The sequence below is a fragment of the Leuciscus leuciscus genome, assembly GCF_965113295.1.
Source record: "Leuciscus leuciscus genome assembly, chromosome: 3".
NCBI classification, from domain to species: domain Eukaryota; kingdom Metazoa; phylum Chordata; class Actinopteri; order Cypriniformes; family Leuciscidae; genus Leuciscus; species Leuciscus leuciscus.
The window spans coordinates 53439154-53461144 of NC_138727.1; the positions used below are offsets into that span (position 1 = coordinate 53439154).

Here is a 21991-nt window from a genome sequence, read left to right on the forward strand (position 1 = left end):
CACAGCATTAGCTATAAAATTGAGTTTGCAAGCCTATGAACAGTGGAGGAAAACTAATACATAAAGATGGAAAAAAATCAAATTTTGAATCGACCACATTTTAAAAAACGATTAATCGAAAAATCGATTTTTTTGCCCAGCCCTAATCTCAGATGAGTATGTGCGCGGAGAGTTCCGCTCGTCTCGTGTGTGTAGAGTTTGCGTGTGTGTGTGTGTGCGTGAGCGACTTTAGATGTGACGTTGTGCATTTCATATAGTTGGAGCCAGAGCCGCCTTAACCTATGTTAGGCCCCGGGGCTGAGAGGTTTTGTAGGCCCCCCATCCCCTCGATTTATAGAGTCTCATTTAAAAAAAGTGTAATATCTAGGTAATCTACATCACAAAATGCATTAGTTTCTTTCGAGACCTACAACAGTGAGTTTTCCCTCTTTGAGCCAGAAAACACCATAATATTGTTAATAACATATCACTGAGCCCACTTGAGCATAAACACAAGACACTTTATTTAACAATCACACACAGCAACTAAATTTCAACTTTATGCAAATGAGAAGCGATTTTTGCGAGCGACAACCAATAGGAAAGAAGCCTTTCAGTGGCGCTCAGCTCCCGTCACCGTCTCGAGTGCAGTGCAGGCAAGACAGAAGAGTTCAAGGGCGATTTCATTGTTTTATATGATTTGACTGAAACTAACCACAAACATGGATATAATAAAATGATGCATGGAAAAGAAACTGTCGACAGTCTCAGTGAGTTTCATTCATACATTTATAGATCGAGTGTTGTAGTTTTACGATGCAAGTTTAGCACTGCTGCAGTTCATTTTACAGTTTCCCCTGCATTATGTTGACTATTAGGGACAAGAAAATGTATTATTTGTCAAATTCGGATGACGTTTTAGTAATTTATGACAGTATGAGTGAGTTTAATTTATAGATTGATCGATCGTTAATCTAGTAAATTATTTAATCCACTGAACACTGCTGTGTGGTAATATAAAAACACTCTCCCGAACAGCATACTGTTTCTTTCGAGCCTAATTCCTAGTCAAATTAAAATAATATAGTTAAAATACGTTTTGTATAGATGTGGCCAGACGAGCAGTCTACCAATAACATTAGAGCGACAGCACTACCAACGCCCACAAGCGACTTCACAGTATAGAGACTAGCGACATACAGCGACAAAATCTGACAAGTTACAAAACAATATGACCTTTTCAGCTCATCATGAACCTGAACATGGGAGGCCCCTGAACTTGGGAGGCCCCTGGGCTTCAGCCCAGGTAAGCCCATGCATTAAGGCGGCCTTGGTTGGAGCATTCAGCAGTATACATGTATGTGTGACTACTTAGTATATGTGTATGCAAGCGTTTTATGTGTCCGTGAATGAAGTTCGATTTAGGCCCTAGACGGCGCCTCATATCTATTCGTTCTGGTGAAATCACAACATATAATGCACACAAAGTGTCCCTGCTTGATATACAACCACTGATGAGCATAATCGGTTTAAAAAAAATAAAAAAAATAAAAAAAAAACCTACGAATGCGGATTAGAACCCAAAACCTCTGACACTCTTGACTAAAGTTCAAATTCAGCTGCAGTGTTCCTCTTCAGGTAAGTCTAGTATTTTAATGCCAACTGCAAATCTTGCATATCAAGTATGAAGTATATCAAGTATATTTATATGAGGCTATACTATGTGTGTTAAATATTTCTGCTCAGTGTCAGATATTTCTCTGTTTTGTAAAAGTCTATAATATATAATATATATATATTACCGTATTTTCCGGACTATAAGTCGCACTTTTTTTCATAGTTTGGCTGGTCCTGCGACTTATATTCAGGTGCGACTTATATATCAAAATTAATTCAGACTGAGATGAACCAAGAGAAAACATTACCGTCTACAGCCGCGAGAGGGCGCTCTAGTTGGCGGAGTTGTTCAAAAGCGACACCAAGGATGAAGAAAATGATGTGGAATGAGATTGCGGGAGCTTGGTGAACTTGTTTACTGGTAACTTGCTTGTTGGACTCGCTGGCTTATGTTAATTTAGCCTATTCAGCCTCCCAGGTAGAGACCTGCGCGGGACACAATTTTCAGTCCCGCTCCCGCCCGCTCCCGCAGTGTTCAGTCCCGCTCCCGCCCGCTCCCGCAAAGATTTGTCATTTTTAGTCCCGCTCCCGCCCGCATCTGTGATATTATGTCCCGCTCCCGCCCGCAAATGCCCGCAAGACGGCAGGCAGGATGTATGTTCACTTTCTGTCTCACGAAAGGTCTTGGAAAAAAAATGCGATTTGTGTCCGTTGTATGTTAACACCTTTTGGCATTTATCGCAACAGGCAAAAGGTAGTTGATTCCCCTCTCCATCATGCACAACCGAAAAAGACTGCCAAATGTCTGATTTGAGGTTTCGTGATTTATTTATTTTTTTGTAGTAAATGTGCCTTTCTTTAGAGAAGTACTTACATCTGAAGCGCTTAGGCCTATATCTGAAGCACTAGAGGTGCTCTTTTCCTCCTCCATGCTGTCTATTTTGAACTTGAAGCTTTCGAATTCGAACAGCGGGAAGGAATTGTCTCTAAACAAGTGTGCGTGAGATTAGGCCCCGCCCTACCCCAAACGACAACATCCAAGTTTAGGCTGCTTAAAACGTTTTTATTGCTGCCAAACAGAATCTCCCTCACAACTACAAATTATGTACGCTACTTTAATAATTTATATATTTTACTTTACACTCATATTTAATTTGCGGGAGTGCAGCGTATCATCCCCCCCCCGCCCGCACCCGCAAGTGCACCTTCATCATCCCGCCCGCTCCCGCAATGACCTTTCAAAATTTGTCCCGCGCCGCTCTGTTTTGCGTCAGGTCCCGCGGGTCCCGCGGGACTCCCGCGGGAGTGCAGGTCTCTACTCCCAGGTATATGTTCTTTATGCTATTGTGTAGCTGAATAACTGTTAGTGTGGCGTTAACATACCGGACACCTATTCAGCCTGTTGTTCTGTGTAGTTGAATAACTTGCCTTTCCAGATTAAATGTCTGTTCTTGGTCTTGGATTTTGTGAAATAAATTTCTAAATAAATGCGACTTATAGTCCAGTGCGACTTATATATGTTTTTTTACTGATGCGACTTATACTCCGAAGCGACTTATAGTCCGGAAAATACGGTATATATATATATATATATATATATAAATAATATGAGAAGACAAAATTTTGATCTTAACTTAAGTGTTTTCGGCTACATCAGCACAATTTTTAATTTTATCGGAAATCAGAAAATCTTTTTCAGAAAACACACACAGGTATTTTTTTTTTTTTTTGATAAAGTGTGTGCAGTTTCGTTTTCTTAAGTACCGGTTTAAGAACCGTTTAAGCACCGGAACCGTTTGAAAAATACCGAGTAGGTACTGGTATCGGATAAAACCCAACCAATACCCAACCCTAAAGACGATTTTCTCAATGTTTTTATTTTTTTGCACCCTCAAATTCCAGACTTTCAAATAGTTGTATATCAGCCAAATATTGTCCTATCCTAACAAACCATACATCAATGGAAAGTTTATTTATTCACCTTTCGTGTGATTTATAAATAAATAAAAAATTACCAATGTGACTGGTTTTGTGGTCCAGGGTCACAAATGGTCTCCACTCTATGCATTTTGAAATAATACAGCAAAAAAATTTAACTGACTGTATTTGCCAGAAAATAAGTCGGATGCACCTGAGTGCAAGTCATGCTGAGAGAGAAACACGCACACGCGTCGCATTGTCATAAAAAAACAAACAAATTGTATTATTAGCCTATTCAGCAATAGTGTAAAACAGTGTTTCCCAACCCTGCTCCTGAAGGACCCCCAACACTGCACGTTTTCTTTGTCTCCCTAATCAAACACACCTGATTCAATTCATCAGTTCATTAGAAGAAACTCTAGGACAGGGATGGGCAAATGCTGTCCTGGAGAGCCACTGTCCTGCAGAGTTTAGCTCCAACCCTGATAAACTCTCCTGTCTGTCTGTAGCTTTCTAGTAATACTGAAGACATTGATTAGCTGGTTCAGGTGTGTTTGATTAGGGTCCCAGATAGACAGCAACCATCAAAATAATGTTAATGTGTCAATGTTAACCGTATTGAATCAACATCTCTTTTGCGCCAGCAATTAATGTTTATTTTTTTTATTTATTTTTTTTATCCATAAATCAATGGTGATGGCGTTGAGTCAATGTTATAATGTGATGTTGGTTCAACATCATGTTTGCACTCTCATAAAATGAAACACAACTATTACAGCTGACTTAAAGCCACACAGTCTGAAATCAACTGCAAATAAAAGACAATAAATCTCTCAAGATCTCAGCAGAAGGTCTTTTTTTTGTGAGAATTAACAGAGGTTTAGTAGTTGATGTTTTAAAATGTTTGGTCACCATTGTTGTGATCAGTGTTTGCTTTAGTTGGATAGTTTGACTCTTGGCTTTTATGAGAGTTTCTGGTCTTAGTAAAAGTGTTTACCAAAACATAATTTGTTTTCAAAGAAAGCCAGAAACAAAGACAGTTTTCAGCATAAATAGAAGTAGAATAGCTTACTTATTTTCCGCCTTAACAAAAGTGGTAATTGCTTTCTTGCAACAGATCAGACATTCAGAATTTTGATTTTTAAATTTTCTTTTTTTAGACACACAGACATCAATAATCATCATACGAATCTCAACAATGGTGACATGCGTCATGCCAATGCATGCTGGTTTTCTACTATGGTGGCTCCCAACATGCATTGCAGCATGAACATGTCACCATTGTTGAGATTCATATGATGATTCTTGATGTCTGGATGTATATCTAAAAATATTTTTCCTTTAATGTATTTAAAAAATCAAAATTCAGAATGTCTGATCTGTGGCAAGAAAGTATTGTTTGTGAATATAACTTTAATAACAAATTATCACTTTTGGTCAGTGGTAAAATTAGTGAAATATGATGCTGATAATTATTTCAACTGATTACCTTTGTTTATGGCTTTCTTTGCAATAAATTATGTGTTTCAGTACACAATGTTGCAAAGATCACATTAAAGCCAAGAGTCAAACTGTCCAACTAAAGGAAACACTGATCACCATAATGGTGACCAAACATTTTTTATAAAACATAGACATCTAAACCTCTGTTCATTGTCAAAAAGAACTTCTGCTGAGATCTTGAGAGATTTATTGTCGTCTTTTATTCGCAGTTGATTTCAGGCTGTGTGGCTTTAAGTCAGTTATTATTGTTGTTTCATTTTCTGAGAGTGCAAACATGATGTTGAACCAACATCACATTGTAACATTGTAGCTGCTGTGATTCTAAAAGGTTTTAGGATTTCTCTGAGAAGGAGAGTTGAGTGAGTTGAGTGAACCGAACTTGAAAGGGTACAAATAAATGAAATAACATTATACAGACAGGTAATATTTAATGGTATTAGATGATTTCTTAACACTTTCAATAAAAAAATTGCATGTTGTTATGCATGTTTGGGGATGGCATTGCATTAACACCATTCTGACCAGTGTCATGTTTTGAGTGCTTTGAAAGAGCAAAAAATTTTAAGAAGCAATTGATTCAAAGTTTCTAAAAGCTTTGTTTCTCCCATCATTACATTTTAGTCACAGTCCAGAGCTCTGTCTTTGAATGCTGTTCTGCACTTTCCAGGCGACCATCATGGTGTTCCAGGCCGTGGCAGAGTATCGCACGCAGGTGAAGGACCGACAAAACTTCAATCTGGACGTGGAGCTGTCAGTGGCAGGAAGAAGCAGACCTGTCAAATGGACCATTAAAAGAGACAATGTGCATCTTACACGGTCAGACAAGGTGAGGAGAAACTCATCAAGATTGTTCAAATGGTTCATGCTCAATTTTTCAATAGATTTTAGTTGTATTATGGGAGGTTTTTTTTGTTTGTCATACATCATTTTTAATTGTCTATATCAAATTAATTGTCTAAGTGTTGTGTTTGGTCAATGAAACCTTCAGGTATCTCTACTATCATGGATTTTATTATTCTGATAATATCTGCGTTCACTCAACAGTTGGAGATCAACAAGGACTTCAGTGTGACGGCTAGAGGAACTGGAATAGCCACTCTCTCAGTGAGTGTTCATGAGCGTTTATACGGTCAACAGCAAGATTAAAGCATTTGAACATCTAATCTGAGACGTGCTGCTCTTTTCAGGTTCTGACGCTGTACTACGCCAGACCTGTTAAGAAGAAGTCTGACTGTACACTCTTTGATCTGACTGTTAAAATGGAAAAAGCCCCTGAAAGTAAGACTGATTGAGTTCAGAGCCTTTCTGTAGCACTTTTCACACTGTGCTTAACCCCGGGTTATCTTCACTCTAAACCCTGTTTTTAACCCCAGGTAGAGGATTGTTTGACACTTGAAACTAGAACTACAATTACTTTAGAAGTGGGGTCAGCACTGCTTTTTACACAGGTTATGAAACCTCACCACTTTTGCAGTGCTAACCCCACAATGCAGTGACAAACTTCTTGCCTTTATAGCCTGAAAAATCCATTCAGAAAAAAAAAATTGTAGTATAGTTCAGTGGTTTTCAAACTTTTTCAAGAGCGACCCTTTTTTAATTTTTTTTATTGACACGACCCATAGGCATCTATATAGGCCTATTCTTAAGCCTTTTCTTAACAACCGCTTTTGATGATGCACGTGCAGTGGCTTATCCGTGACGCGATCGCAACGCAAAGTTGATTCTGCACTCTTTTGATCTGGCTAAAGCTACAGGGATGCTAATTAACCGGTTAACCATTAACCATTGTAAGAATTTTAACCAATTAATATAGCCTACTATCGTTTGAAAAATTCACTAAAAATATTCCACAACAAATCCTTTAAATTTAATGATATTCAGAACAGAACAAGAATGACAAAAATATCTATAAACAAGCCGAAACGAAATAATTTAAAGAGAAAGTGAAAGTAAGCGGCGTTGGGCTCACATAACTCTCTCATTCGAATATTTTTTTTTCCATATTCGCGATTTATTTGGATGCTAAACTATTATTTATTATAGGCTTGTAAGAAAAAATGAAAATGATTATCCCCCCAATTTTTAATATTTATTAGGCTTCAAAAAATATAAAAACTTTTAATTTAAGTGAACTTAAAACAAACCTTACATAAACCCATTATAAATGTCATATTTACCTGTGCCTTCCTGTCTAACAGATATGAAATATACAGAAATTGGATAAGGTTATCAAAACATTCCGCACTGCATAAATTATAAACTAAATATAGATAAATCTGTATTAAAGCTACACGCATTCTTTAGTCAAGAGCAGTTAGTAATTTTCTCAGAGAATTAGCTGCTGCCACTTTAGGACCAGCCGCTGCTGACGATCTCACGCATCCCATTCTCTCACTACTCTTTACTTTCATTTAAGATTTTATTTAACTCATTTAAGACTGTTCTTGTGAGGATACTCAACAAAACGGACATTTTGGCATACATGTGTGTTGTTCGTTCTAGCGCGAAAGAGAACTGGCGCGCGTCTATCTGTGGGTTGTGTGTGTGTGTGTCAGGAGGACATTCACTGACAGCGCGTTCTCTTTCGTCTTGTCGCGCATGAATGGTCTAAAAGCATTTGCATGAATAAGAGCGGGATCATATAACGATAGCTTAGTCACCTGTTGTTGTTTCTGACGTTTCATCGCCTGTGCCGCAACCGCGAGACCACGGAGGAGCAGGACCGAGCCTATGTCGATGCGCGTGTCCGTGTCCGGGAACATCGCGTGCACACTATATAAATAAATAGCAAACGGGATTTGGGATTTTGAAAAGTAGGGGGGACATGTCCCCCCTGTCCCCATAGGAAATTACGCCCGTGGGTTACTTTGTACTTAACTCACGTTCCAATATCGATCCCTCTTCAAAAAAATCACCCTCTTCACATGCACAAAATGTGCTTGGAAACATCACAGTGGAGCGGTGCTTACGCTGAATGGCACGAATTGTAGGCTACTGACTATTTAAACAGAGCAGTGTAATTTTTATGTGAGGTTGACTATTTTATTTTGATAATGAATCGGCTGCGATGTCAAGATTGCAATGCTGGAAATGTTGTGTCTGTGTGAGGCGCCACCGGCGCGATGGAATCATAAAAATATACTCCATTATTTTGTTCATACAGGACATCATTCGAAACTGCAAAGTATTTATTTATATTTGTGTACACTCGCAATAAAATACAACCTTGTGCTTTTGTAAAACAAAGAAAACAAACAAACTGCCGTCTTGGCTGCGCCTCACAGAAATGAACCAAACTCAGCAGCATGCTGTCAGTTTTTTCTTTCGTTTTATTAATCTATTAATTGTTTAAATAGCCATATGTCGTGTGTTTCTTTTATATAGGCCTATAGACTATGATTTTATGAGAACAACATTTTTTTTTAATTTAATTATATTTTCCTTAAATCATCCTGGCGACCATTTTTTAAGCCAGGGTTTGAAAACCACTGGTATAGTTGGCAATATACAAAATGAAGTCATGTTCTGCATTTGTTAAATCAATGACAATGACACAGCAAATATGCAAATAAGAACGTTAATCCAGGGTTTATAAATTTAGGCTACAGTGTGAAACGCCAGCGAATGAATACCCAGGATTAATTGTTAACCCCAGGAAAATTATGAGCATTGTGAAACATGAAACAAGATAACCCAGGATTCTGTTCTGTTTACTCAGGGTTTTGAATGACCCAGGGTTAACTAGTTCAAGTGTGAAAAGCTTTATTACCTTTTCATTTAAATTACTATAATTCAATATTTATGTTCCCTTTAGAAGGGGAAGACCTGACCTGAACTAAAACCACCAAATAATTTTGTTTCCCTTTAGCAAAAAAAGGAGCCATTGAAAGTTTCGACTTCATTATGGATTTCTTGTATGTGAACAAATACCTAATTTATTTTATTTCAAGAAACCATTTTATTTGTAAATGAACATGTGCTCATTTAGGCTGTTTTCACACTTGGTTTGTTTTCTTAAGTTCGATCCCACCCCACATTTCCCACAGTTGCTGTCCCAGTCAACACGTTGATCTCACAGTGATCTCTCCATATGATCACAATGTGAGTTCACAGTGAGCTAAAAGTGTAACCTCACAGCGCACTCACTGTGTGCTCATATTATGGCCACAATGTGAGTCACCCCAGCTAGAAATGTTATTGGACATGGACTCCAACATCGCTCAGACGTCAAATTTTGGTTGAAAATGAAAATTGGGTTGACGTCTAAACATCTGATGTCAGGCTCCAACTTCATTAAACAACTCCACAAACAGCATTATCAGCTTCACTTATTACTAACCAGACTTTATTTCTGTCACACGTGTACAAAAGACTTTATTGAGATTAACAGAGGTTTAGATGTTGATGATTTATTGAAATTGAGATTCCCTTTCGTGGTCACTACGAGTTATGTCAGTGACGACGAATGGGGTTTCGTTTAGAAAGCCTATCACCTTCGAGTATATAAAACGAGCCAATGGCAATGAAATGCCATGGGTCTGCGGAATTTGCATAGCGTAACTCCGCCCCACCTCGTGGGTATAAAAGGAAGTACGCCGGCAACATGCAGATATGTTTTTGCTTCGAAGCCAAGTATTCACTTAACTCCACAAGCCAAATCTGAGATTCATCTCTACACTCTTCGAGACGAACTTCTCTCCAGGTGTTAGTGTGACACCGAGTTCCAGCGAGTGCACATTCCCTGCTGATCTGTGCAGTAATCTGCCAGTGTTTGTGTGTTAATCTCCCTGGTCGCTTCAACACTCTGCGGAGACTTCTCCTTTCTAAAAGAACATTGCACGCGGCACGTCTTTTTAAAGATGCCTCGCCCGTGCACTTCTGGTTGCGGTTACGTTGTGTCTGATTCTGATGGGCACATTCGCTGTCTTGCGTGTCTGGGCGTTGATCACGCTAAGGCAGCATTTGTGGATGAATCATGTTCCTATTGCGGCAACATGACCATCACGCTGTTGCGGTCGAGACTCGATCTCGTTAGAGGGAGAGTCCCCTCATCTACTATCTATAAGCTCCACGAGAGCTGGTACTTCGGTTGGTGGCCAGGGTGACCTGAGGGTGGCGGTGTGGAACAAAGTGCCGACCATTCCACGCTCCACAGCCCCCTCTCTCACAGCGCAACCCGAGAGTGTCCTGATTGATCCCTCCTGATTGGATCTCTTTCGGCGCTCCAGATGATGATACAATGTCAATCGCTGCATCACAAGGTGGGCAGGAGTCATCGGGAGATGACGATTCGGCTGTGCTGCCGGCCATGCTTTCCCGGGCAGCCGCGGCCATTGGGCTTGAGTGGTCCCCGCCACCCGACCCTGTGTGCTCGTGGCTGGACGATTGGTTTTTGGGTGCTGCCGCTGACCCCCGTCAGCGTCCAACCCCAATGCCTTTCTTCCCGGATGTGCATGAGGAGGTCACGAGGTCCTGGAAGGCACCCCTGTCTTCCAGTGATCGTTCGGCGACCTCCTCCGCCTTGCCTCCTCTCGATCAGGCGGCTGCTAAAGTGTACACTGGGATTCCCCAGGTTGAACGCTCTGTTGCGATGCAACTGTGTCCGCAGAGTGCTTCTTCCCGTGGTGACCCAAAGCACCCCTCCAAGGCCTGTAGGTTCTCCTCCACTCTCGTGGCGAAGGCCTACAGAGCTGCGGGGCAGGCGGCCTCCTCACTGCATGCCATGGCCACTCTGCAGGGCTACCAGGCCCAGATGCTCAGGGACATGCATGAGGGGAGGACTGACCCAGGGCTCTTTGATGAGCTGTGTGCCGCCACCGACCTTGCTCTCCGAGCGACAAAGGTGACAGCACGCTTCCTGGGTCAGGTGATGTCCACGTGTGGTCTAGGAGCGACACCTGTGGCTAAACCTGGCTGATATGCGGGAGGCCGAGCGAACCCGTTTCCTCGACACCCCCATATCCCAGGCTGGCCTCTTCGGCGGAGCAGTCGAGGACTTTGCCCAGCAGTTCTCGACTGCCCAGAAGCAGACTGAGGCTCTCAAACATGTCCTGCCCCGACGGCCCGCTGCTGCCTCCACCCAGCCACTCAGTGGCCCTCATTTATCATTCTTGCGTAGAAACGGGCATATATGTTGGCGTAAGATTATGCTTACACTCCTCTCACCGCCTGATTTATGTAGCTGTGCGTACGTTTGAAATCCAGTTGTACGCAATACCTGCCCTTGATAAATGCCGCGGCTGAAAACGATCGTCATTAGAATAACACGCCCCTATATATTCAAGTCTCCGCTTTCCCCACGCCCTCATTTTGCGCCATGGACACACGGAAGACGGCAAAGAAGAGAAACTTCTCCGACGTGGAGATCGAGACCATCACCAGGGAAGTGAAAAGAAACAATATTGATTTCTAGATTTTTATTATTAATGACACTTATAATTATTATTATTATTATTGTTATTTAAGAATGTCATTTTTATTAATTTGTCAGTCTGAATAATTTTTTGGTCATTGAAAGCCTTTCATTAGGCCGGTGACACACTGGCTGCGTGGCGTGAGCGTGGCGTGTCAGCTGCGTGGCGTTTTCTCTGTCTCTGCACACCAGAAGCGTGTATGACGCGGCGCTGCTGCTGCTATAGGTAACATATGATAAGCCTCATTGGTGATATATTTGACATATGGGGAGAGAGTTGTGGAGGGCCTATACTTCATGTTAAACATAAATATAGCAGCAAAGACAACGTCGGCAGTACTGACACAAAATAGGCTACAGAATATTTCGTTCTGTACTGACAGGTAGGGCTGGGCGATTTAAATCGCGATATTGTTATGCGCATCTCGTCAGTGAAGCCGGTTCCTTGATTAGTAGTAAATCACCATCACCTTGCTTTCAGATGAAGCGGCATTTAGGGCTGAGGAGATAATTAAGTGATTAATTTAGTGATGATTGAGCATGATTGAAGACACCTGATGTTAACAAGCAGAATCACAGAAGAAGAAAATCACAAATTGTAAGTTACCATTAAGGTGATGAGTGTTTGCTTTAGTTGGGCTCTAGACCATTATATGTTTACTTTAATATTTACTGTTGTTTGTCTGCTGTTATTGATTTATAACAGTTAAATGAACAAAGTAAAATGTTATCTTATAGTGTTGGTTATGTTTTGACACAATCATGCTGTGATCTGAAAAAGGAAATGTATTGAGATAGTTTGGTTTAACGTGTTAGCAGCAGTTTAGTGATTCTTCAGCCTATGATTATCAGTACTTTACTTATAATTCAAAATATTTAACAAACATTGTTCTGATCAAAAGACATTCAGATAAATTAATTTAAAACACAGACATCAATAATCAGCCTGTGAATCTCAACAATGGTGACAATAATAAAGCATGTTGCAGTGGCTGCCACCAATCACAACTCATTAATGGCTCCCATCATGCATTGCGGTATGAATAAATTATGATCTGAATTGTCTATGTAATTTACTTTACTTTTACTTTTTTTTTAAACAACTTTTAAGAAATCCTTTATATTATATAAAAAATTCTGGCCATTTATGCAGATTCACAAACCAACAACATAAATCGAAGTCAGAAAGAAGGATTTTAATTAGTTAAGTGATCAAGTTCAACTGATGATTGTCATAACATAACCAACACCATCAGATCACTTTTTTCTTTGTTCAACTGGTGATTATAATTCAGAAACAACAGACAAACAAAATCTAAAGTTAATAATATACGGGTCAAGAGTCCAACTAAAGCAACCATTGATCGTCATAACGGTAACTTACAATTTGTGATTTTCTACTTCAGTGATTTTGCTTGTTAACATCAGGTGTCTTCAATAATGATCAATCATCACTAAATTAATCACTTAATTATCTCATTAACTTTAACACTCTTGAGTGTGGACTCATACACTCCCAGGAGTGTTCATTTAACACTGGAGTTTTTGCTGTGTACAAAGAGCCGTAGTTAACTGACAAGCTGAGCCATATCGCATTAATTATCGCTGGCGATACGTCCGCGATATTAATGCGATATGGCTCAGCTTGTCAGTTAACTACAGTTCTTTGTAGTAAATGCCGCTCCATCTGAAAGCAGGTGATGGCGATTTACTACTAATCAAGGAACCGGCTTTACTGACGAGATGCGCATAACAATATCGCGATTTAAATCGCCCAGCCCTACTGACAGGTGCAGTATTTGAAAATCGATATTTTTTTAATTACATTTATATCTGCATTTATGTCAAAACCTAGAGACTTTCAAACATCAAAATGTTATTTATTTATGTATTCGTGTCAAAATGACACTTTTCCTATTCTATTTTGCCTGGAAACGCAAAATAGGTGTCGGTTCTATTTCTAGCATGCACGCGTTTTGAGACGCGCGTGTCACACAGGCAGTGTGCAAGCTCTAACCTGTTAACATGGGAGCCGAAATAAAAACGGACACGCCTTACTGAACCCAGTCCGTGCGCACCTGCCGTACCCTGAAACGTCAGGTAAAGCGCACAGGCTCGCAAGGAATACATGCCTACAAATCAAATGCTTTGGTAAAGTCACACAAATTAAACATTGAAGTCCATGTTGCACAAAAATAAACACTGAAGTTTATAATTACTATGTTGTTGTTTTTTTTTACAGTGGGTCATAATATATCATATCTTTTAGTTTGTCAGTGCGTTTTGTGGTGTTGGTGCCCATTTCCGCACTAACTCAAAACGTGCGTACATGTACACCACCTCCTGAGCTGGCGTAGGATTTGAGCGTGCCGTACGCCAACGTCCATATCGATAAATCTCAAAGTCACCGTGGTTTTGGGTGTACGCTGGAAATTTGGTGTACGCACTTTTGATAAATGAGGGCCAGTCTGTTCGCCGCCGAGGGAGCCCTCCCGCAAGGCCCTAGCAGCAGCCTTCACCCGGGCCGCGTCGTGGAGGAAGCCGCAGGAAGGCGCTACAGCCCTCTCTTGCCCCGCGCCCCGCTAAACACCAGGCTAAGCGGCGCTCCTGAAACGGGCTGCTCAGAGATGGCGTTCAGTTCATTTCAGGAGACAGTAGCAGGGCCGCTCCTTCCCCCGGTGGAGGGCCGGGGGAATATCCTTGGTTTTCCCGATATAACCCTATATCGGTTAAAGAAAGAACTGACACACCCATCTGTGAGCACACAGAGTTCTCGGATGACAGTGCACGCGCAGGATTGGTTTGCAGCGATCGACCTGAAAGGCCGCATACTTCCATGTCTCCATTCTTCCTCGACACAGACCGTTCCTACGGTTTGTTTTCGAGGGGCAGGCATACCAGGACGCGGTTCTCTCATTCGGGCTAGCCCTGTCTCCTCGTGTCTTCACGAAAGTCGTCGAGGCAAACCTTGTTCCTCTACGGGAACAGGGGGTTCGCATCCTGAACTATCTCGACGACTGGCTGATCCTAGCTCACTCTCGAGACCAGGTTTGCGAACACAGGGACCTAGTGCTCCAGCACCTAGCTCGTCTGGGCCTTCGGGTCAACTGGGAGAAGAGCAAACTCTTCCCCGTGCAGAGGATCTCTTTTCTCGGTATAAAAATCAACTCGGTCGCCATGTGCGCGCAGCCTCCGTCAATTCGAGGGCAAGAGTGCGGTTCCACAGAAACTGTTTCAGAGGCTCCTGGGGCATATAGCAGCCGCAGTAACACCACTCGGATTGCTTCATATGAGACCGCTTCAGCTTTGGCTTTGCGATCGAGTCCCGAGGTGGGCATGGCAACATGGCACGCTCAGAGTCCCACTGACTCGGACCTGCCGTCAGACCTTCACCCCGTGGACGAACCTCAGCTTTCTACGGGCCGGAGTGCCCTTAGAACGAGTTTCCAGGCATGTTGTTGTATCAACAGATGCCTCCACCACGGGCTGGGGCGCCATGTGCAATGGACATGCTGCCGTGGGCTCCTGGACAGGACCCCAGCGCCTTTGGCATGTCAATTGCCTCGAGTTGCTGGCTGTACGTCTCGCCCTGCACCGCTTCCGTGCGTTGCTCAGGGGTCAGCACATTCTAGTCCGATCAGACAATACCGCGACAGTAGCGTACATCAACCGACAAGGTGGTATGTGCTCCCAACCGTATGTTGCAACTCGCCTGCCAGCTCCTCATATGGAGTCAGAAGCATCTGAGGAAGGACCTCCTTTCTCAGGGACGGGGCACCCTTGTCCCGATCTTTGGAACCTCCATGTGTGGCTCCTGGACGGGACGAGGCAGGTTTGAGTACCCTACCACCAGCGGTGGTGGCTACCATCACTTCCGCTAGAGCATCGTCCACGAGACATGCCTATGCGTTGAAGTGGAACCTCTTCGTCAACTGGTGTTCTTCCCGACGTGAAGAACCCATGAAATGCCCGATCAGTGTCATGCTTTCCTTCCTGCAAGAAGGACTGGAGCAAAGGCTGTCTCCCTCCACCCTGAAAGTGTACGTTGCCGCACATCACGATGCAGTTGAAGGTAAGTCTCCTGGAAAGCAGAGGTTAGTCTCTGGGACGACCTGATCATCAGGTTCCTGAGGGGAGCGAGGAGACTGAATCCTCCTCGCCCTCCTCTCGTTCCCTCTTGGGACCTCTCAGTGGTACTAACTGCCCTGCAGAGTGCTCCCTTTGAGCCTCTGCAATCAGTGGAGTTCCTGTCAACAGCGCTCCTGGTTGCAATGGCCTCCATCAAGAGGGTAAGGGGTCCTGCAAGCATTTTCGGTTGACGAAGCATGCCTCGAATTCGGGCCGGCTAACTCTCACGTGATCCTGAGACCCCGGCCTGGATATGTGCCCAAGGTTCCCACCACTCCCTTTCGAGACCAGTTGGTGAACCTGCAAGTGCTGCCCTCGGAGGAGGCAGACCCAGCCTTGGCACTGCTCTGTCCAGTACACGCCCTCCGTGCTTACGTAGACAGAACGCAGTGTTTCAGGACCTCAGACCAGTTCTTTGTCTGTTATGGTGGGAAACTGAAGGGAAAGGCTATCTCCAAACACAGGTTGTCTCACTGGATAGTGGACGCCATTGCTTTGGCATACCAGCAGCCAGGTCGACCGTGCCTCCTTGGTGTGAAGGCCCACTCCACTCGGCATGTGGCCTCCTCTTGGGCTCTAGCGCATGGCGCCTCGCTAACAGACCTAACACATTCGCGAGATTCTACAATCTTCGAGTGGAGCCAGTTTCTTCATGTACTCAGTTCAACTAGCCGGTACTAGATTCTGCTCAGGTGTCTTCGCTTGCTCGCCATTCCTCTCCACGGACGGGATACGTGCGATATTCTCCTCAGGGGAGCCTCCCCGCAGGCCCGGAGTTCCTCCAGCACTGTCGACGTCAACGCCAGAGTTATGCCACCGGCAGCTTTCGCGCTTGGCTAGGTGCCTCCATGTACATGGTTCCCCCTCTGGGCGACCCCCACATGTGTATTTCCACTGTAAGCCTCTCTGAGCATGTGTCTGTCCCTCGGAAAGCCATCTTGCCACCCCTGGGGTTGAAATATTCCACCTGCGGCTGGATACCCCAGTGATACTCCATATACAGCCCCTCCGGGTCATATGTGTATTCTAAGTCCCCCCCTTCGGGCTGGGAATGATTGCATATTTCCACTGAGATATGCTTCCCAGTGTACCTTGGTATTCCTGTGTTAAGTAGGAGTCCTTCGTCCGTGCCAGTCTCACAACAGGGAGCTCAGACTTATGCAGGGCACTGGAAGACAGCCGAGGTGGCGTGATTAGACTGGGAACCCCATTCGTCGTCACTGAGGTAACTCGTAGTGACCACGAAAGGGAACGTCTCGATTACGTATGTAACCCTCGTCCCCTTTGTAGGGAAACGGAGACGTTACGTCTCCCTGCCACTTCCGCTGTACCGCTGAAACGCCTGAGTTAAGTCTCGGCTCCTCAGCGAAGACATATCTGCATGTTGCCGGCGTACTTCCTTATATACCCACGAGGTGGGGCGGAGTTACGCTATGCAAATTGGCTCGTTTTATTTACTAAGCGAAACCCCATTCGTCGTCACTGACGTAACATCTCCGTTCCCTACTCAGGGAACGAGGGTTACATACGTAACTGAGACGTTAGTTTGTTTGCTTTAGTTGGCAGTTTGACTCCTAATGTTCTAATGTTTTTCTCTGTCTGCTGTAACTGTTTGTTTTGGCAAAAGCAGTAAGAGAAAATATGATCAAATGATGTCAGCTACTTGATGACGACAACGATTTTACAAGATACAAGATCAATACAAGAACATAAGATAATGCTCTCAAAACATTCATAGAACAATAACTCTTGCTGGGATGAGCTCATATTGTGGCCATAGTTTGAGCACACAGTGAGAGCGCTGTAAGGTTACACTTTTAGATACTGTGAACTCACATTGCTGATGGTGTGACCACATGGTGACATCACTGTGAGATCAACGTGTTGACTGTTGTATGTTTGCTTCATGAATGTGAGTACTAGTGACAGCTGGTTACCAATGTGACTGCATTCACATGCAGTTTCACTGCATTTGACAATGAAACTTGCTCTTCAAAGACTGTTTATTCAGAGACGAGCAGCTCTGTGTTATACAACAATATTGGAGATCTGACATCAAACGAACTCGGGTTCAAACCAAAAGCTCTTGCGTGAAAGCAGCCTTAAACGCCTTAGTAGGCCTACGAAACCTGTCAATAAAATCTGCTCCTCCATCTTTACAGCTACAAAAGTCATGAAACCGATGCCACTATGACTATTCTGGACATTGGCATACCTACGGGATTTGATGTTGAAGAAAAGGATCTTAAAGAGGTATTATGATGATAAACTGATGCAGTGATGCCTCACTTTGGTATTTAGAAGAGGATTCCACACATCTGCAGATAGGCCATAAAACATGTTGGTCATCATGTGATGCATTGAGCTTTTTTTTCTCATTTTCTTGCCCTTAGTTGTCCACGGGAAAGGAGAGATACATTCAGAAATATGAAAAGAATAAAAAGCTGTCAGAGCGAGGATCCCTCATCCTCTACTTAGATAAGGTATTTCAGCAGACTGTGTTGCCTGATGATGTCAAAAACAGATTTGATTTCTTTTTATCATGAAACCATGTGTTTTGCTTAATATCACAGTATAGATATAGATATGCAACAGTCGGCTTCCAGAAGTAAAAACTCCATTCAATTTCTCCATAGGGAAACTGAATTTTAACGATAACTTTTAATAAACCTTTAAGGCAAGGCAAGTTATTTATATAGCACATTTCATACACAATGGCAATTCAAAGTGCTTTACATAGAGAGGAATAAAAATAATCACAAAATAAAAGCAAGGAAAATTCAAACAGTTATTCATAAGCTTTACATAGAAAGGAATTATAATAAGCACACTATAGCAATTCATAGAGCTTTGCATAGAAAATAGACACAAAAACGTAAAAGCAGGGGAAATTAAAACAGTTACAAAAGGAATTAAAATAGATAAATGATACAGTTATAAAATGAATTAGAGTAAAATGAATTAAAATAGTAAAAAGATGATGCATAGAATAAATCTTATTTTGACTCTGAGACTTCCCCATGATGGTCAGTATTCTTCTGTGGATTTTCATTTATAACTCGACATCTCTAGAGAGATCAATTTTCACCTCAATTGAAAAAGGTGAGCACAAATTTGGTCATCAGGACCATCGGGGTTTCCCCCACTACTACAGTACACTTTGTGTGTTTATAAAGCACAATTGTTGTACACTGTGTTAACCCTTGCTGTAAAAAAAGCAGTTTACAAACCAGTTTAATATTATCTCTGTTTGTACAAAAGTTATTTTTGAGAATTAACAGATATTTAGTTGATGTTTTATTGAAAATAATAGAGTTATTATCACCATGATGGAGATCAGTATTTGCTTTAGTTGGGCTCTTGACTTTATAACATTAGTTTATCTCTGGCTGCTTTAACTGTGTGTTTATAAAACACATTTAAAAAGTCAAGAGGAAGATGATCAGGTGTTTTAGTCTGTTGTGATGATTACATGATCATCCTGCATTATCTGATCTTAACCTGCGTATAAGCTTTGGATTTATTGGTATTTCATATTTATCATATATCTGTTAATCTACAACTTGAAATACAGCAATGTTTCTGTAATTAGTTATTCTGAAGAATATTGAAATAATATAATGCTTTAAAACATTTTTAACTCCTGCTTAACTCAGACACACACAGACATCAACAATCAGCACATGAATCTCAACAATGGTGACAGTAAAAAGTTTTGCAATGCATGCTGGGTTCCAGGATAGTATAAAACTCCCAGCATGCACTGCTGCATGAATAGAGTGTTGATTGTTGAGAATTATACACTGATTCTTGATGTCTGTGTGTGCCTTAAAGAAAAATTTTTTTTTTTTTTTAACAGAACAACTTTTAAGAAATCATTTGAATTATTTTGAAAATTCTGGATCTTATGCTGTAGAATCACAGTGATGCTGTAATCAACAATATACATTTAAGTCAGAGATTAGACTCTAAATGAGTTCAGTGATTCAGGACATATGATGATTGTTAAAACATAACCAACACCACCTGTTCACCTTTTCTCTTTGTTCATCTGGCAGTTATAACTCGGTTACAGCAGCCAAACAAAATCTAAAGTTAAAAATTAAAGGGTCAACTGCCCAACTAAATCAAACACCGATCCCCATAATGGTGACTTTTAAAATTGGGATTTTTCTCCTTTAGTGATTCTGCTTGTTAACATCAGGTGTCTTCAATAATGGTCAATCATCACTCAATTAATCACTTAATTATCTCATTGCTTTAACACTCTTGAGTGTGGAGTCAAATAAACTCCCAGGAGAGTTAATTCAACAATGGAGTTTTTGCTGTGTAGCTGCATATTCACCTGTTTGTACATTACAGACTGCATATTATAATTTTGCAGAAATTTATGCAAAAGAAAATGTGCTAATTGAATTTATAGATTGAGCCTATGACTATACAATTTACATGCATTTTGTTTTCTGCTATCCAAAACCGAATACTGTTGGAATACAGCTATACGTTGTTAAATGACTGCAAGAAAGAAACACCAATCACAATTCATATGCAAACATAATAATTTTGACTGCAATGTTTTTTTATTTGGTTCTTACTAATTATTATTTGTCGCCTGTGCAAATGTTAATGTGGGCAGTTTCACATTTAATATATACATTTGCTTTTTTTTTTTTTTGCTTATCAGGTTTCTCATAAAGAGACAGAAAAAATTGCCTTCCAAATGCACAAGATGTTTAATGTGGGTCTGCTTCAACCTGTTGCAGTCACAATATATGAATATTACTCTCCAGGTGAGATATTAAAGGACACCTATTATGCAAAATTCACTTTTACATGGCGTTTGAACATAAATGTGTGTTGGCAGTGTGTGTACACAACCACCCTATAATGATAAAAATCCACCCAGTGCTTTTCTTTAAATCCCCATAAATCATAAGCACTGTCTCAGAACAAGCCGTTCTCAGATTCGGGGCAATGTGACATCACTTTGCACAGGCTCCTCCCGCGACTGTTGATGGACACTGCAGTTTTAGTGTAGACCCGCCCTGAGTGAGCTAAACACAGTCCGCCATTATTTCGATGCTGGAGCAGCTGTAGATAAGAATGTCTCCTAAGCGATTGAGGTGTTTTGTTGATGGACTATCTTGCTACTGAGAAAGCTAGTGAGGCTCCGCCCTCTGTGCCGGCAGAAATGGCTCATTTGCATTTAAAGGAATACACACTAAAACAGTGTGTTTTTCTGAGCCCCAAAAAGTGACAATTTAAACTTGCTGTAAAAAATTATCTGTTGGCAGAGGTAGTCCAGAGGTCAGAAAGTAAAAGTCCTGCCACGTTTATTGCACCTATGAACTCAGTGAGCTGATTTCACTAATTAGTTCTCTCTCCTGTCTGAATTAGCAAATCCAGGTGATTGGAACAAAATACTGAGGAGGACTTTTACTTTATGAACCTGGACTTTACACCTCTGAAGAGAACAGAAAAAGAGCCGAGCAGAAACACAAGAACTGACGTGTTACATACGTTGTTACGTTTGCTACCTTCTAATTTAATAAAACCCTGTTTATGTTTTATAATCCTGTTGACCGGCTTCAGAAATGTTAACCAGGCAACTGGTCAGTGTTTCCCAGCGACTACAGGATAATAGCTTAACAACAAAACCGCTTCAATGTGTTTTTTTTTATTATATAAAAACGAAAGCGCTGGATGGATTTAAAATCAAAATTTATCAAAAGGAAATCAAGGAAGTGATTGAATTTAAATATTTAGTTGTCATTGTAGACTCTAAGCTTAAGTTTAATGCCCATATTAAGAAAATGTCTAAAGGCCCGTACACCAATAACGATAAAGATATAGGCTAGTTCTAAAAAACGTTCTCAATGTTAAAGAATAGCAGAGTTCACACCACAGCTATAACGATAACGATAGGCCTATAAAGAAATGATATCGTTGGGATCACTTTTGGAACAATTTATTTCTTTATTTATTTCCAGCTGTTGAACGATAAAACAGTTGAACTGAAGAACGATAACAGCCAATCAGAATCCATTCTAATTCTAATCCACTCTAAATTAATCGCCGAGGTCCAGAAAAAATTCAACACTGTTTGACAAGTCAAGCCCCTTTTCAAGGAAATGGATTATGAAATAATCGTTCATACCCTCTGAATAAATGGTGAGAAGTATTACCTCAGGTATCCAGCGCTCGTTTCGACCACAGTGTCTTGCTTCCTTTGAAGTTGCGGTGAAAAACTGTTAGGTGTGGTTTTTACTCCACTATATTGACTACGTCAGCTAAATTCACTGTTAGATGATTAGATCGATTAGCCTACTCTAGCTTCACTCAAAACATAGCATGCTGAGGACATCTGCTGGTTAAAGCCGTGTAAATGCAACAAGAACAGCAAAAACATGTTGACGTTGTACACACTCAGAA

The 21991-nt window shown here is 41.5% G+C and overlaps 1 protein-coding gene across 8 annotated transcripts in view; it reads left to right on the forward strand.

The window, feature by feature from the left end:
* The window catches only part of LOC309493628 (complement C3-like), a 528795-nt gene that overhangs the window by 54912 nt on the left and 451892 nt on the right, over positions 1-21991 (forward strand). For 5 of the 8 annotated variants that reach the window (XR_014204025.1, XM_082162768.1, XM_082162766.1 and 2 more), the window contains exon 30: positions 5687-5845. The exons of 2 other annotated variants lie outside the window; for them this stretch is intronic. Coding sequence is in view for 5 of the 6 variants with exons in the window: in XM_082162768.1 (XP_082018894.1) it covers positions 5687-5845 (159 nt within the window). In the remaining variant the exon portion in view is untranslated. Of the gene's footprint in view, positions 1-5686; positions 5846-6063; positions 6124-6206; positions 6298-8887; positions 8934-17721; positions 17813-17952; positions 18043-20243; positions 20350-21991 lie in introns of all 8 variants that reach the window. One more of the 8 variants, XM_082162773.1, reaches the window with a different exon arrangement.